Raw genomic sequence first — 18,982 nt, forward strand, 5'->3', positions numbered from 1 at the left:
GAGGACAATGTATTGAAATTAGGTTTTGAACAAGAATAACAATTTATACCTTTTTTCAGGAGATGATGATGATGATCACAATCAAATCAATCAATTGTTACTAAACTCACTTTCTCATTATTATTTCAACTGTGATTAGTTGCTGTTTATTGTTGTTTATCATTGTAACTATTTGTTTCCAACACCAAACCAATTCAATGACAATCATAGTCTTTCATTAAACATTATCATCATTATCTGAAATCATGAACATGTTACAAGATATATATTCACATCACTTGCCAAGGAATACGCCTTGTTAGATACTATTATTATCATTATCATCTTTGGCCTCATTCTCATCTTGATCATGATGATTATCATGATTATCATCATCATTATTATTAGCATCTTATAAAAACACCAAGTTAAATGTTATCACTTGAAAAAAAACCTCCAATGATAAAATGTCTTATTATCAAACATCATTTAACAGCAAAATAATTTAACTTAAACAGTTTCAATTTATAAAACTCAACGGGATCTTATTTCATCCAACAGTTATCATCATCATCATCCTTTGTTTTTGTCATCATCACTTTTAAAAGTCTCTGGACAAAACTGACCATAAACATTGGGATAACAAATACTAATCTTAACGTTACCATAACTTTTTATCATTATTGTTTATACCTTTATGTTTTTATCTGAACCATTTACCTGTAATCTTAAAACTTTATCATCATCATCATCATCTCTCTCTCTATCGCTCTCTTTGACAAAAAGCAATCATCCTCATTATTTTTACCTTTAGTAAAAAAATCGTTTAGTTGATTGCACTTTCCTTGATTGCTGTTACAATTTAATATCAATCTTACCAGTTTAAAGCTTTTGGCTTTATTCAGGTTGTAACTTATTTTGCTTTTGTTTGGTTAATGCAATATGATGATGATGAGGATGAAGATGATGATTAGGTAGGTGCAGCATCAAATTGGTGATGAAGGTAGGGTTGGTGATGAGAATGATGATAAACTAGTCTAAGTTAATGGTTAGTTGATGAGAGGATCCTCTCTCTCTCTCTCTCTCTCTCTCTCTCTCTCTCTCTCTACCTTTTACATCATTTGCTTTTGTGTAAAAAGAAAAATTTTACAGGTAAAAATCTTTTCATCATCTTCAATAGATTCATCAGCAATAAACATAACAAATAGGAATTGAAAGGTAAAGAGATTTTTTCTTGATCATCATTTCAAATGCTACAATTGTATTGCAATTGATTTTCAATACAATTGCATATGTATCTTGAATTAGATGATGATGACAGACACATTTCAATATTACAATAAGCTAATATTGTGAGTACTGTATATATATAAATGGATTCACAGTTTGATATGTAAGAAAATTCAAGGTAAAAGTACAGGTTGACACAAAAGATATTGAAAAACTCACAATAGGATCTACTATTTTTGCTCAATGATAAATATAACTGTCTATATATTTTTTTGTTATTATTATTGAATGAACAGCTACTCAGGGGGGTGAGTTACAGATAGAACTGAATTACAAGTTGAGATTGAAGATGATGATGATTTCATTGAGTTTGGCGCACCCATGATGATGGACATTTGATGAAACTAAATAATTTGGATCATTTGACTCAATGAATAGCGATAATAGTGATGACAAAATTGCATCCATCAGGAAAAGAGAGAGAGAGAGAGAGATTCATGAAAATTCATATAATAGATTTGTAGGGAAAAAGGAGAGACTCTGTTTGAGTATTTAAAAAAGAGCAGCAGGATTTTTACACGTCATCATGATGATAATGATGATGATGATGATGATTGTATCTTGCATGCTGAGATGTATTCATCTTAAGTGTATCTTGATTGAAATTACCTTAGACTGGCCTCTACCTTTTCATCAACCAATTCAATCTGTTCATTTAATTTCATCTTCTTTTCAATCTTGAGCATCCTCATCATCATCAACCCTCCTCACCATCACCACCTCTTCCTCCTACTCCACCTTCATTTAGATTCAAAGTTGATCCTGTGAATTATATCCATGAACATTTTCTTGAATTAAAATTCCTCAGATTCAGTTAACTGTTGGATATAAAAGAGAGCGAAAAAAATTCACTTTAATCTATGGATTTTTTTCCTTCTTTTTCTCCTTTTTATCTTCACCTTCTTCTCTCTAACAAAAGTTAGATGATGATAAAAGGATGATGCTGATCATCCTCATCTTTTCTTTACCATCAATTTGAGATAAACTTCCTCTGTATTAACACAAATAAAAAGAGAGAGAGAGAGAGCAAAGTTTATATATTTTTTTTTCTTCATAAACTCAACCAAACAAAAAGTAACTTTTCAACTTTTACCTGTTCATGTATGTAACTTGCTACCTTTTTTTTTCTTGCACCAGTAATCATCCCACTCCCCAGGTAACTTTTCAGGTAACATTGACTCTGTAAATTGTGTTATTTTGTTGTAACATTGTGGATAATGTTTAAAGGAGAGGATAGAAGTTTATTTTTTTTCTATTCTGCCCAAAATGATGTGATATTATTTTCACAATATCTCTGGTTAATGTCTCACATACACAGGTAAATGTTGATGAAGATGATGGAGATGATGAAGATGATGATGAGTTATATGCTCTTATGAACACCAATAAAAGATACGATGAGATTAAAAAATTAAACTACAATAAACATTAACCATTATCACCATGATTCCAATGATTTTTCATCCTCTCTTTTTTTTTCATCTTCTTGGTTTATAACCTTTGTTATATTTTTCCAACACATAGACTCACCTTTATAACTGTAATTGACTGAAATAATTTGGGTATTAACATGATGGTGATGAAAAAAAAAACTCGAGGTTTAATTTACCTTATTGTTAATTTCGTAGGCATAGTTTGAATGGTTGAATGGAAAGTTATTGTTATGATGAGACTTAATTGCATTTCCTTGATTGTTAACAGTTGAATAAGTTTTAATTTAAATTGTAATCAGTGTTCATTGACCAAGTGAACAATTTACTCGCCATGTAAATTACAATCATGATCAAATCAATCAATTATCTTTCAAGTTTTCTCATTGAAACAATTGGCAACTCTGATTGTTGTTGTTAAACTTTAATTGTGATTTACATTTACAAAGAATGTTGAAAACTCACGTTTCAATGAGTCTTAACAATTAACTTGATTGTTTTGTTTTATAATTAACAATCTAAATTGTGTTTTCTTCCTTTAAACCTTTTTCAATGGTGATAATGTTATTGTTAGATTATCGTTGTCATGATTAATTGAAACGTTTCAAATGATTTTCAAACTTAATTGTAACTTCATTTCTTTTTACCAATTTCACTATTCCAAAGTTGATGTTGATTAACAATCAAATTAACTTTTCTTTTTTTTTTACTATGCTAATTACTTGCATCCTCTTATCCATCTATTACATAGGGATGAATGTGGATTTATATAAGTTTTTTTCTTCTTCTTGTTAAACACCCCAAGGCAAAGTTGTATCTTTTTCTATCTCAAAAATAATCTCTCTGTCTTCTTCATCCTCATCATCTGTTTTGTCATCATAATTTATCTTTTTTCTCTTCTTATTCTCTCATTATTTATCATCTCCTTGCTTTCTACTTACTACCATTTCCTTCATCTGATTATCATCTTCATCTTTTGATGCTCTTTTTCCTGTTTATCTCTTTTTCATCTTCATCTCTTTTTTCTGCCTTTTGTTCATCATCCTCATCATCCTCATTAGACTTTCTTCATCTCTCTCTCTCTCTCTTCATCATTTTGACAATGTTTCTTAACTGTATTTGTTTGTTACTATTACTTTTTCACTCAATTTTCACCCTGAAGATATTTCATCTTCTGTTGCTATTGCATCTTTTTTTTATCGTCATTATTGTTATTATCATCATGATTTTAGCCTTTATTTGCATCTAATTTTGTTGCTCATCCTCATCATCTTCTTGTAACCTCAAAATTTGTTGTGTTATCATATTTACACAAATGCAAACATATGATTGTTGTGGATATTGGTTAATCTTGAATTTGCTGAATTTCGTTATTAATGATTTTACATGAATTTTTGTTGGTTATCATGAAGATAAATTGTAATCATCTAATAGATTATTATTATTTTTATTATTTCATCAATTTTAAGTTCTTACTGAATAGGAAAGCTACTATTTGGATTCGATTGAGATGATTTACTTTTTGAAACTTTTTTCTTTCAACGGATTAATCTTATTTTGGATTAGTGTTTTTCTTGTTGTTGTTGTACTTTTTTTTCAATCTCACTGGGATAATCATCATAGCTCACTGGTTATCCTGTCATCAACCATGTTGACCTGCTAACTGAACTTGACATGGTAGCAAATCTGATTTCACTTTTATTTTTTTCTTTCCCATTCTCTGACTGAATTTTTTTTTCACCATGAATTTCATGGGGATTCTTGTTGTTTGAGGATAATATTTTTTTACACTTCTCCATATCACTTTCTCTGTTGATACTGAACTTGTTGTTGTTGTTGTTCAGTTATCATGAAGATGATGATGATGATTGGTTTTATTACTCTCTCACAGTTAATCAAAGACTTGTATCAACGTCTCTCATGGTGAAACTACATGGGATGAAACTAAACTGAACTGCATCATCAATCAAATGACCTTGATACTTTGTACTAGGGTTTGGATGACAAAAAAAAAGATGAGGCCCAAATAAAAGATTCTGATGAACTTTTCCCCCTCTGTAATCATTCACATGATGATGATGATGATGATGATGATAACTCTTAATGTCTTTTGTTTGTTTGTTACTGTTTTTCCATGATGTTTTCCCCTGAAAACTGAACCCAGAACGAATCAGATGAGTTAACATTGTACTTTTTTTCCAATGAGATGAAATTATCTCCATTCTTTTGTTTTTTCATCTCCTTTTCATCCTGATTCAATATTCATTTCTCATGAGATCACATTTTGTCTGTTCCATCAATGAAACATAAGGTGCTCATCATCATCATATTGCTCATGATTAACTCAGTGTTTTCCAGCCTTTGAAAACGCTGTTTTTTTTTGTTTCATGATAAATTCTGTACAACAATTGTTTTAATTAATTTGATTGTAATTCATTTCGTGATTATCATAATCATCATTTTAAAATCAGATTGATACGGAAGCTTAAATTATTCTGGAAACATATTGATACTCATGATGTGACCTCTTTTTTTTTAATCACAATTAGTGGATTAAACAAAATTCACAACTTCCGAATGAGATGAAAATTGCAGATTGTTTTTAATTACAATTGATTGTTTATTATCCTTTTCTATTAACAATCAACAATTTGATGATACAAAACAATCAAATTAGTATTTTATCATAAAGGTAAACGATTGATTCTCATGCCATCTATTGGTGATACTTGGTGAATGGTAACTTTCTGATTGTACAATTAACTTTGAACAATTAAGAGTAACCAATTGACTGATTATATTGATTGAACAATTGAACCAAATTATTGATCCATTTTACTTCCGGTTATATTTTTTTTCTTCACTCTATTATTATATGAAGCAATCTAATCTCTTGATTTTTTCCTTCTTCTTTTTCTTAATCTTCCTTAATCATCTTAATTGTCCAGTGGTTTTACTTGATTCAACAAAAGAGAGCTCATTAGACTGGACCAGATATCCTTATGGACCACAGTCTAAAACACCCGGGGTAAGTTTCACAATCCATTGAAATCTAAAGCATCATTTCCGTTTCCTCTTTTTACCTTTTTCTTCCCAATTTTTACCGTTCCAAAAATCAGTCACCAAAAATATTCAATCTCATCTTTAAATCTTATTCAAAATGTTCATTATTAATTAACTCTTCTTGCAAATAATTAAATAATAGTTTTAACAATTAAAGTTGTTGTGATCAATCAAAGTGATTAGATGACAAACATAATTAGTTGAACAAACTTTTCAATTATGAGAATCAAAGTTGGCCTGATCTTTTTTTCTGTTGACATTATTATTATGCTTTCTTTCAATTGATTAACTTTGATTTAATTATCACATGGAATAAGTGAATTAAATTGATAGAAATGTGAACAATTAGTTGACATCGAACCTCCTAACGAATTCGTTAGATATCAATATCCATTTGAAGAGAGTTTAGTTGTTACTTTGTTTGGAAGGAATTTACTTACGCACTAATTGTTATTAACTGTTAATAGAAAAGTTAAGAGATAGGAAAATAAGAAGAAAAAAGTTCTATTTCAATGTTAGATGAAGATGAAGATGATGATCGGTGTCAATCTCATCTTTCACTGTCAGAGGTCTCCGAGAATTGCAATGTATATAATACTTGAGGGTTTAAGAGTCTCTTGAAAATTGAGAAGAGTGAAAAATGTCATCAGGATGGAAACTGTGAACACTTTTTTTTTCATTCCAGAAACAGAAAGAGAATCAAGTTTTTTTTATCATCCTTATCTTCATCTTCATCATCATTATCATGATTTTCTGGATCCAGAAGAAACGAAATCTAATCATCAACAGCAAACCTGCTGAGAGAGAGAGTCTGTTATTTAAAGTATTATAACCAGTTAAAAGTAAACTAGAAGATGATAAAAGAAAGAGAAAAAGAAAGAGATGAAATGATGAGGATGAGGATGATAATGATGGTTGAATAGAAATCATCATTTTCTTATGTTCTTTTCTTTTGGCATCTTTACCTTTTCTCTCTCTCTCTCTCTCTCTCTCTCTCTCTCTCCTTCTCCACCTCCATAATCATCAGCATCATCACATCTCTGAAGATGATATTTTCAATTTCATCTTCATCCTCAACACCGTGGGAATTTTACCTTAACATTTACATGGAAAGATTCATTTTACTGAATTAAAGAAACATTTAACTTTTAGTATTATTATTATAATATCAATAGAGAATCAGTTGATCAGCTCAATCATGATAATCATGTAACCATGATTATCATCTGTCATCATCTTGTTGATTAAACAGAAATTGTTTTGTTTATGATGATCAACAAACAACACCCAATACTTTAATCATAACGTTTTTTTTCAACCTTTTTCCATCCCAAGTAATTTACTTAACCACAAATCATAATTGTTTCCATAAATGAGAGTAAATTGGTTGACTGTTAACTATCTATCATCTTAATTTTTCATCACCCTGCCACCTCCACCTCCACCTCCACCATCACCTCCGCATCTCTTTATCATTTGATTATCTCAATTCAATTAGACGATGAAAGATGATTAAGATAAAGTAAATTAACTTTTTCCATACATGAAACTAATTTTTTTTTCCTTTTTCTTTTCTTTTTTTTCACATGCAATTAAATCTTAATTCAATTGAATAAATAAATATATATATTCATCATCTTGGTTATCTCTATCATCGTCGTGATAATTCAGTGGGTGGAGGAAAGTTTCACCAATTTTGAAATAGGGATCAACTGGAGGTCCTATGTTGTCTGTGATGTAGCTTATAAGGATGTAAATAATTGGCTTTGGACGCCATTCATTGAGCGACATGATGCTAACCGAATCTACATTGAAATTAAATTCTCAATGAGAGATTGTAATTTATTTCCAGGTAAGTTGATTATTCTCGTTTCTATTAACTCTTTAAATTAGTTCAATTGATTCATTATTCGTATTTAATAATAATAATAATTGTAATCAATTTGCAAATTTCTCATCGTTTATTTGTCTTATCCTTTAGTGTTTGTTGATTGTCAATTTTGTCTTTTCATTTATTTCAAAAGTTTATGATAATTTTTATCAATTGGTTTGGTTGAATGTTTTTTTATATACAAGTACGTTTATGTCAATTGTTGATGTGACAAATTTGTTGATTTGTTTTCAATTTCAATTATCATATTAACATTGAGAGAGAGAGAGATGTTGATATTATTATTTTGTTGATTGAATAAAAAGTGAATATAAATTTTATTGTTGATAAATGAATGTTAATTTGGGTCTAATCAATAGGGAACCAGATAGTTAATACTATTTGTATCTCAGCCTGAGGATATTTAATTGTAAATTAGAGCAAATTAGTAAATATTCAGCAGGATGATAAGCTTGAGAGAGAGAGAGAGAGAGAGAGAGAGAGAGAGAGAGAGAGATGATAACGATTGTGAACCTTTCGATTTTAAAATGTAAATTTACATTTGCAACCCTGAGATAAAGCAAGACGATGATTAGGATGATGAGGAAGAAAAAAGCTCCATTGAGAAGAAGAATAGAAAGTGGGAGTGAGAGTGAGAAGGGTGAACTTATCTCTCTTCTCTCTTCATTTGTGATATAAAAGTGGGAGTGAGATTTATCATAATAGTATAAAAAGAGAGAGAAAAAAGTTCTAAAAGAAATTGAATCAACTGAATATATAGTTAAGTCTGTTTTTAAGCTTGGTGACAGGAAAGTGATGAAAATGAAACTTACTTCAAGGTCTGATGAAGATTGTGATGAGGATGAGGATGAAAAAATAAAGAAAAACTAACAGAGAGAATAAGGGAGAAAAGAAGACATTCTTTGAATGAAGATTATACAGCTAACCTTTATAATTGAGTCTCTACAATGAGAGATTAGTGGAAGAGATGATGATGAAGATGACAAAGAGAAAGTCTTCATTTCTATTGTAACTTTCTCTCTCAATCTCTCTCCCTCTCTTTATTTTCCATTCTATATCCAATGTAAACTTTTTTTATCTTCACAATTCAATTGTAGCTCCCTAATAATGACGATGATAATCATCATCATCAACATAATATCTATTATATCTCGAGAATTAAGTTACCTTTTTACTCTTCATCTTCTCTCTCTCTCTCTCATTGGTCTTTTATCTTCTTCTCCTTCTTCTTTCTCCTCCTTACAAATTCAATAATCTTCATCTCTAAATCATTTAGTTATCTTCATCTTCCTTTAAACTCCCAAGTGAAAGAAACTCTGTTCCTCTGTTTCAGTTCATCTTCGGCTAATACTTAATATCCCAGAGAAATTTTTATTCATCTCTTGTTTATTGTATTCTATCATCATCTTCCATCATCATCCTCCTCCTTGTTGACCTTATTTTCACCATTGACCTCAACTGTAGGTGAACCTGAAAAGAATAAAAAAAAACATGAGTAAACATTTGAATCTATTGAATATTTATTAGTGTATATCAATGAGATTCTAGAATCTATTGAATTTGCTACAGAAAAAGAAAAATTAACAATTTTTTCCTTTGAAAATCAATTTGAATTACGAATAAATTTTATATTAAATTGTGTTGTTGTTTGTATTTCCTTTTGCTGAACAATTTAAATTACAGAATTGATATTAACATATTGTTCAACTTTTTCATGGTGGTTAAAACTTTCCATGTAACCACAATCACTGAGACTGAATTTCAATTGAACTAATTAAATGGACAATAAGTATGATGAATGACTAATATTAATCCTGAAACTTTTTCATTGTTTTAATTTCCATAGGAATGGCTTTATCTTGTAAAGAAACTTTTTCCCTCCTTTATCATGAATTTGATTCAGCAAACAAGGAACAAGATCCACCACCATGGGAACCTGAATCGTACAAATTAATTGACAGAATCGCAGCTGATGAAGGTCGATTTACATCTAATAGCGAGGTAAATTTATCTTCTCATCTTCATGATGATTATCGGATGAGAATATCTCTTTCTCTCTCTTTTTTTATTCGTATTAGTCTCTTATCATCATGAATTAATCTTAACTAAACTGAAGGGAATATCTTATTTTCAATGGAAATCGGATTAGTCAATGAAATAAAAAACAACCGATGAGCTTTAATGATAATACACATAAATGAATAATATTATATGAGATGAGAATTATCAATGAGTTGGTCATGATGATTCATTTTCCAGGAATGAAATAGATATGAACAGAATTTGTTTCATGATAGATAATATCTTATATCCATTTACTGTTAAATCTAATCCGATTTCCAGTCATCTGATAGTCTTTACTAATTTTCTTATTATCTTATTAGTCAACTGATGTCATCTTCTCATCTTCATCATCTTGTCTTTGAATGATAATCTACTAGTTTACTAATCTTTCTTTCTCTCTCTCTCTCTCTCTCTCTCTCTCTCTCTCTCTCTCTCTTTGTTTATCACCATTAAGACGATAATAAATACGGAAGTTCGTAGTATCCCTGTAAGTAAGAAGGGTGTTTACTTTGCGTTCCGTGATCAAGGAGCTTGTCTTTCATTGTTGGCGATTAAAATTTTCTATGTGGCCTGTCCCAATATCACCACAAATTTTGCGCACTTTTCATCCTCTCCCACTGGTAATGAATTAACTGCAATCGTACCCGCCGAAGGTACTTGTGTTCCCAATGCAGTTGAACTCGAAAAGCCAAGATTACTTTGTAAAGGTGATGGTAACTGGACATTACCCTCAGGCGGATGTGTTTGTATGGCGGGATACGAACCATTAGGACAATCTTGCCAAGGTAAAACAATCAATTGATCCCCATTTATGATTAAGATTCGTGATTATTTACTTTCTGTCGCTCATTTTAATTGTTATAACAATCAAATCTCACCACAACCGAGATACTCATTCAACTACTAATCAAATCATCTTGTCGATAATCAATCACAATCCATTGGTGATTTGTTTATTTATTCAAACTGTTAACATAATAACTGTAGTATATTCATTTGTTTTAATTAATATCTTTTTCCTATTTGATTATTTATCATCTCTCTCTCTCTCTCTCTCTCATTTTCTTTCATCAATCACTCCTCTCATCTTACTGTGATGATTATATCATTTGATTGAATTAACTTTTATTTTCCTATGGAAAATTATATCAATACAAACTGATAGGTCTCTCTTTATATGATTATATTGATATATTTTACAAGTTAATTTGTTCATATGATTATCATGAAGATACTCATGAGTTTCATTTTGATTATCTTGATTATCTTGATCATCTTCAATCATCTTGTTCATTATTTACCATTCCCTTAATTTTTTTCTAGTAATCATTAAGATTATTCAAGTAATTCATAAATTGTTGGCGGTAAAATAATAAGCAAAAAGGCACGAACATGATTCTTATCATCTTGTTATTGACAAAATACATTATCTTTTCATATTCATCTTATAAATATATTATATAGTTTATTACATTATTATTATTATTATTGTATATCAATTGATATGAGAGATACATAAACATGATGATGATAAGAAACCCTCAGGATGCTTTAGGGTTATTATTGCAATAGAATGCAAAAATTTAGGATGAATGAATCATGAAAGATGAAAGGATGAAAGATGATAAAAGTCCATGATTCTTATTGAAAGTTTCCTCTGTTTCTTTCCCATTGAATGGTCACATTAAGATAAATAAATAAGCAAAAGTTTCCACATTGATATTTACTCAACATCAAGAATAGTTTCTCATATTAATACAACAACAACTACTACTAATTGACTCAACTTTATAGTTTTTTGACCATCATTTAATTGACCTTAGGGTCAGGGTTTGCAAACTCAGGCAAAAACTACTATTAAAGTTTACTTACTATTATCATAATATGTTGTTAGTTTTTTTTTCTTGCTCTTGTTTATATTTAATCTATTAGTATCTTCCTATTGTATCTTGTACGTTATATTAACTTAGTGTTTCTTTGAGGATTAAAATTAATGTATATTTATTTATATCTCTCACCATGATGATGATGATGATGATGATGATAATAAGATGGTGATGATGAGGATGAGGATGAGGATAGACTTTGAAAGAGCTTCCAGACTTTCTGCCTTAAGCCAACGTGTTTACTATTTGAACAAATTGTTGGATTTCATTGTCTCCCTCATCTTCATCTTCATCTTCATCCTCCTCCATATCATCATTATCATCAGCTTATTCATCAATCTATCTTGTATCCTCCTTCTCTCTATATATATATATATTTTCCACTTTGTTAAATCAATGATGATGATGATGATGATGAGCAACCTTTTACTCTTCCTCATTTTCGGGTCAATCATTTACTAACCTTTACCTTTTTTTTCCCGAGTAACAATCAGATTAAATTGAAGTAAATCCATTTGATTATATCGACTAAATTCAATTTATCTCCATCCCTCTGATTTCTAAGTCAATTATCCCTCCCAATTGATTACCTTCATTGGTTAATCTCTAATTTACTTTATCCTTTATTTTCATTCTCTCGATAGTTTGTCCACCAGGAACTTTTAAACCTTCACCTGGAAGTGAATTATGTGGACCATGTCCAGCTCATAGTGGTGCTCAATATCGAGGGTCAACTGAATGTCGCTGTGACCGTGGCTATTATCGAGCAGCTAAAGATCCTAAATGGTTCCCATGTACTCGTAAGTTTGATAAAACAAAATCAAGATTCCAATTAATATGACAAAATTTTCATCTCCATAATCAGAACCTCCATCAGCACCACAAAATTTAACAATTAAATACGTTGACCAGTCAAGTGTCGTTCTAACCTGGTTACAACCTAAATATCTTGGAGGACGAAATGATACAATTTATCGTATTGAATGTGACCAATGTCCATCTACAACTAATTACAGCCCTTCTTCTGAGGCAATTAACGAAACTCGAGTAAACATTTCAGGCCTTAATCCATCATCTACTTACCGGTTTATCGTTTACTCTGAAAATGGTGTTTCTGGTTCTGATTTAAGTCAATTCATCGATGTAACCATAACAACAGAATCCTCAGGTAAGTTCAAACATAAATAGCGATAATAACATCATCAGAATACAATAATCATATAAGAAAATACAATTCTTCAATTTCTAAATCAATCTTAATTTAGATTCTCAGTAAATATATTAATAGATATATGGTTGTTTCTCTGTAAACAATGTTATACAAATAATAGTAAAATAGACAAGGTGAAAACTGAATCAATCTGAAATGAATTGAATTGAATTGCTTATAACACGCAAAAGGCATTTACATAATATCATCATTATCATGATGATGATGATGATGATGATAATTTTGAGAGACTGAATTAAGATTTACAGAGCCATTAACATGAAACTTGACAGATAAAAACGTTGAATAGTTGAAGGGTCAAGATTAATTTACAGAGGAAAATTCTTACATTTAATCACAAGGGATTTCCTATTGAACCTCTTTGTTTTCTTGATCATCACAATTTCATCCTGATCATTATCTTTCTCATTGTGTTCAGTTGTTGATTCAGTTTCAATCTTACCCTGAGTATACATATAAATGTACTGAAAACTAGATAACAAGAACTGAACTTACATAAGGAATAGACGAAGAAAAAAAAAACAACCAAACCTTTAATGATCTGATCTAAGATAGATGATGATCATGATGATCATCATGATTCTCGTCATGTAATTTATGTTTACCTTACAATCTTATGTTTACCTGTCTCATAATACGACAGTATTTCTTATTTGTTTACAATCGGCATCTTACCATTGGTTTTACGAATCATTTTCTACCTCATCTCCATCCTCATCTTTTTTGTCATCATCCATTTTCATTTCTTTTCTCTTTTTTTTTCCTTTTTTTTTCGTTATATTCTTAGGTTATATATCGTTGGTTATCACAGAAGATGACAATGGACACAAGTTTAATGGTGAGTTATCGATGTCCATCTATCTACCTTCATCCTCCACCTCCTCCAACATCTTCCACTTTCCCTTTTTCTTTCAACTTCATCCCTTAGTTTCCTCTCTCCATCTCCATCTTCATCTTCATCCTCATCTCTCCTCCCATTGTTTTCCTGTTTTCTTCTTATAATTTTACCTTTATCTCTCTGTTGTAATAGTAATGATAATAATCATCCTCATCATTATCAAAATGTTTTAGTGATATTTTTTTTTACCTCAAATCAAACCTTGTAAACTGTTATTATCATCATTACGCCTTCTTGCCAACCTCAAGCTCAACAACAACAACAACAACAACAAATAACAATAACAAAGTGAAAATAACACAGAGTGTTATCATCATCATTAAACAGGATGATAGGGAATTGACTTGATAAGATGATAGAAGAAGAAGAAGAAAAAAAAAGATTAAAGGTAAAGAAGAAGAAGATGAAGATGAAGGTAAAAGGAAATAGAAGATTGGTCTTTTTCTTACCTTAATTGTTGTACAATTTCCATCGGCACCTTATATCCAGTAAGAATTAACATCCTTACAATAAGATGAAAACGAGTATCAAAATAGTCACGGTAACTTGATGGTTGACCGATCATTGAGTTTCTATCTCTTGGAGATTTTTTTTTTGGTTCCTTCTCAATCTTCACGATATAAGAAAGAAGATGATTGAGAATGAGAGAGAAATTAAGATGAAAGATATTCTAGTTTTCTGGTTCTTCATCTTCTTTCATTGACCAGTAATAATAATTTTCGGACATCGTGATCTTTTGACCAAAAGAATCAGATAATTAGCTGAATATTGAACATGTTCATCTTGTACTCACTAATTTCATGGTTATTCAACTTTACCTTAACTTTTTTTTTCTTCTTTCATCTTCTTTTCTTAATCAGTTGATGTAATTAAACTGTAAAGATATTGGATAGTTTATAATTGCGAGATGAGGGCAAAAGATAAAATTGAATGTTTACATTTAAATGGTAATTGGGTAATTACTTAAAAAGTAATTAACAAATTGTTGTTTCTCGTGTTTTTATTTTATCGATTTACAGTTGATAACAGGTTGGATCCTGTTCAAATGAGAATCATTCCTGGAGTGACCATTGTCATTGTGGTTTTAATTGCGGTAATTGGTGTGATGATTGTACTTTATTTACGACGAAATACTGATGAATGTAATAAGAAACAACCAAGTGACTGTGATACTCTTGAATATACTCGTTCAGGTGAAGTACCTTCACTTGAACATCCACCGATTGTGCCAACAGCGAGGTTCAATTCACCCTTTACAGTGTCCACTCCGTTGTTCAATCACTGTGGTACCTCTCGTGCCTACGTTGACCCTCACACATATGAAGATCCTCACCAGGCAATCCGTGAATTCACCCGTGAAATTGATGCCTCTCATATCACCATTGAAGCGATCATAGGAGGAGGTAAGTCAAGTTAATTATTCGTGATAATTACCAATCAAACAATCAAATCAATAATCAATTCATTTCATTTCATTTTACTTTTTCTGGTGAGAAAAACAAAAATCAATCGACCCAATATTTTGTACTTCTATTGACAAAACCAGTATTAGTTTTCCAGGTCAATTTAAGATTCAAATGATGGAAATGCAAATATTAAATTTACATCTGATGATGATGATGATGATGATGATGACAAGCATGATGATGGAGATGATAAAAAAATAGTTATATTCAAATTGCATCATAAGGAATTTAATTATTTACCTGATTTTTTGGCAATTTTTTTTTCTTCTCTTCCATCAACTGATTGTGTTTGCAGAAAATGATTTAAACTTGATCAAGGTTAATCTATTATTGCAATCAGCAGTTTCTTAACTGTTTTCATATGCAAAGTGTTTTCTTTATGCAAAATCATCATCTTCATATCATCGTTTTTTTATCTTCTTCATCCTGTTTCTGTTTCTATCTCTCTCTCTCTCTTTTCACTTATGAGAAACCCGGTGAGAGATTTTATTGAAAATATGATTCCAACTGATGGAACTTGTCTAGTTGTTTATCATCTTCTCTGTCTCTTTCTCTTTCTCATTATATATCAGTTGGTGTGATGATAATGGAGGGAATTGTTCATCATTGGAATTGCTTGAAGGCTTTTTTATCAGTTTCCTTTTCTGGTGAAAATATGAAAGAGAGAATCGGAAAGGAAAAATATTGATGTAAATATATTAGATGAAGAGAAGGGAAAATTTTACCTCTTCACAGGTTATCATCATTTACACCGTCATTTCTTGGCGGGAAAATTACTTAAGGTGGGGTGAGAGTTATCATCAGCATGAGTGAGGTGAGAAACTCAGGAAAGAGAGAGAGAGAGAGAGAGAAGATCCTATTTTCATCTCTTTATCTTCCATCAACCTTTTTTTTTACTGATGAGTTTTTAAAGTAAATAATTTTACAGGTAAATAGTGCTGACAGAATTACCTTGAGGGGCTGATGTTTTCTTTTTTGTTTTCTTTCTGGAAGATGATAAAACTGAAGATATTGTTACAATGAAGATGAGAATAGTAATGAAATGCTTATTTTGTACTAATACTTGATGATGGTAACACTGAGATGTGATGATAATGTTCATTGATTCAAAATGGAAAAGTTCATGAGGCCTGTAAATTGAAAGGAAAAGAAAGAGAATTAACTTTTCTTCATCTTGATTATCTTGTTCATTATCATTCAGGTTCCACTATATTTGAGATAAATATTTTTTCCTATTCTCTCCTCTTGGTCTTCTCATCAGCTTCCCTGAGGAGCATAAGATGCTTAAGGCTCTTTCGCCATTAGATTCATCATCATCATCATCATCATCACCATGAAATAGATTTCATCCAATGAATTACCATCCTAATGGAATTGAAATTCAGGGTGGAATTAATTCAATTCTCTCTCTCTCTCTCGCTCTCTCTCTTTCAATTCAGTTCTCTCTTCATCATTATCAACTACTCTTATTATTTTTTATCATCTATTATTATTATATAATAAAGGCACATGAATCTTATCATCAATATCATTTGGGTGTTGTCCATGTTTCCTTTTCCTGTTTTAAATAGTTTTCATCATCATTTACAATAGTTACCCAAATAATATTGATAATAACACGTTAATGAATCTTTTTTTTTGTTGCTGTAAATTTATCAATCAACAGATAAACAAATTATCATGTAGATATGATTGAAATTAATGATCATTATTTTACAATTCAATCAAATTGTTTAGGTAAATTAGTTAATCACTTTTAAACCGGTTCACCTTTACAATTAAATGTTATCACTTTCAATTGTGGTCAGTTTATTAATTTTATTTTATTTTTTTTCATCACTTTATATGTTAATTTGAATTGAGAATTTCAATCAATAAATTTAAATGATAATTGCTGATTGTTTGGTGAACAATATTAATTCATGTTTCTGTTATTTTTTTTTCTTACAATTTAATTGTTAATAATTAACATTTGATTATATGACTATCATTATTGTTATGGTATTGAAATGTTTACTGATTATTGATTTGATTAAACTTTTGTCCCCAATTGTTTTGATTGTTATCCTTGAAATTGATTGATTTCTGTTGATTACTGATGATTAATATTAATTGTGAATTGTAATTTAAATTTCAAGGTGAATTTGGTGATGTTTGTAGAGGGAAATTAAAAATTCCAGGTCGACCTGAGGTCACGGTGGCAATTAAAACACTTAAACCTGGAGCCGCCGACAAGGCAAGAATGGACTTCCTAACGGAGGCCAGTATAATGGGTCAGTTTGACCATCCCAATGTAATTTATTTACAAGGAGTAGTGACCAAAAGTAATCCAATCATGATAATAACTGAATACATGGACAATGGATCTCTGGATGCATTTTTAAGGGTAAATTTAAAATGAAACCACTAATTAATAGAAAAAGTTAATCAATCAATTAATCGTAACAATTGAAATCTTAATCCAGGCCAATGAAGCTAAATTTCAAATCATTCAATTGGTGGCCATGTTAAGGGGTATTGCTGCTGGTATGCAATATTTATCAGAGATAAATTATGTTCATAGGGTAAGTTGATTTACTTAATTGTTACCAGTTGATTAATCATTAGTTAGTATTGATTTGTGGTCATGTTTGTTAAATCATCATCAAGTTTTCAAGTAAATTTGATTGTTTGTCTTTTCAAATTGGAAACAAATTTACGGCCAACTGATTGTGTTTAATTGATTAAAGGCCAAATTGTTTGTGATTAGATTGTTGTTGAGTGATTGGTGTTTTTTTTGCTCCCAATCATTGAAACTAGAACTAGTAATCACTCAATAACCAATGTAAATATTATTATTTGTATTATATTGAGGGTTATGCATTTAATTTATGCTCTTTGTTTATGTTTATTTTGCAAAAAAAAACAAACAAACAAACAAATACTAATCTTATGCATCTTCATCTTCATCATCTTCTTTATCCTCTGTGATTTATTCATCTCTCCTCCTTTTCATGGACCATAGGATTTAGCAGCACGAAATGTACTTGTCAATGCTGCACTAGTTTGTAAAATCGCTGACTTTGGACTGTCACGGGAGATTGAAAGTGCTAATGAAGGAGCTTATACAACAAGGGTAATTATCATGATCGAATTTGTTTTTTTTCTTTTTCTTCTTGTTGTTAGAGAAACAAAAAAGTTCTAACTCAATCTAATAACTTGATCATCATCAACAACAACTGACGACAAGCAACTAAGATATCAGAATATGAATGAAAAGTTTTCTCATTTTCAACCTTTCATCAGCATTTACCTTGTTATCTGTTGTTTAATGTTCATCAAGGTAAATCATTGGCACGTCCTCACGACTTTCCAATGAGTTTCTGTTGAATTTGGTTCAGTTTTTATTTCCCACATCTCTTATCATCAGGTTAATTATCACTCTTAATTGTTATCTCCACTTTTTTCCCTAAATAATTTGCATAAAAAGATGATCAATTATCATTAAATTTTCTGGGCGAAATTCAACCTTTTCCGTGGTTTTTTAAGCCCGTGTTTCCGTTTCCTTTTCTGCCCTTTTTTCTCCTTATCTTCATCTTGTATCTTTCTCCTTTTTCATCCTCATCTTTCCTTCGTCCATCAGCATAATTATCTTCTATCTATCATCATCTTCATCATCATTTCTTTCCTGTGTATCTTTGTGTGTGTCTCTCTCTCTCACTCACTCTATCATCTTCCTCTTTACCAACCCCATTTACCATAGTTGATTATAACCATTGATTAACTTTTACAATTTCGGTTAATT

At 30.5% G+C, this 18,982-nt stretch overlaps 1 protein-coding gene across 1 annotated transcript in view; it reads left to right on the top strand.

Moving 5' to 3' along the window:
- The window catches only part of LOC128387429 (ephrin type-B receptor 1-B-like), a 44,229-nt gene that overhangs the window by 19,767 nt on the left and 5,480 nt on the right, over positions 1–18,982 (top strand). Inside the window, exons 2-12 of the mRNA XM_053346626.1 lie at positions 5,648–5,727; positions 7,434–7,614; positions 9,500–9,654; positions 10,172–10,502; positions 12,248–12,403; positions 12,469–12,771; positions 13,622–13,672; positions 14,752–15,135; positions 17,337–17,584; positions 17,664–17,762; positions 18,203–18,313. Of these exons, the coding sequence (XP_053202601.1) occupies positions 5,648–5,727; positions 7,434–7,614; positions 9,500–9,654; positions 10,172–10,502; positions 12,248–12,403; positions 12,469–12,771; positions 13,622–13,672; positions 14,752–15,135; positions 17,337–17,584; positions 17,664–17,762; positions 18,203–18,313 (2,099 nt within the window). The remainder of the gene's footprint in view (positions 1–5,647; positions 5,728–7,433; positions 7,615–9,499; positions 9,655–10,171; positions 10,503–12,247; positions 12,404–12,468; positions 12,772–13,621; positions 13,673–14,751; positions 15,136–17,336; positions 17,585–17,663; positions 17,763–18,202; positions 18,314–18,982) is intronic.

Source organism: Panonychus citri, unplaced genomic scaffold, assembly GCF_014898815.1.
Source record: "Panonychus citri isolate SS breed McGregor unplaced genomic scaffold, ASM1489881v1 Contig00090, whole genome shotgun sequence".
NCBI classification, from domain to species: Eukaryota; Metazoa; Arthropoda; class Arachnida; order Trombidiformes; family Tetranychidae; genus Panonychus; species Panonychus citri.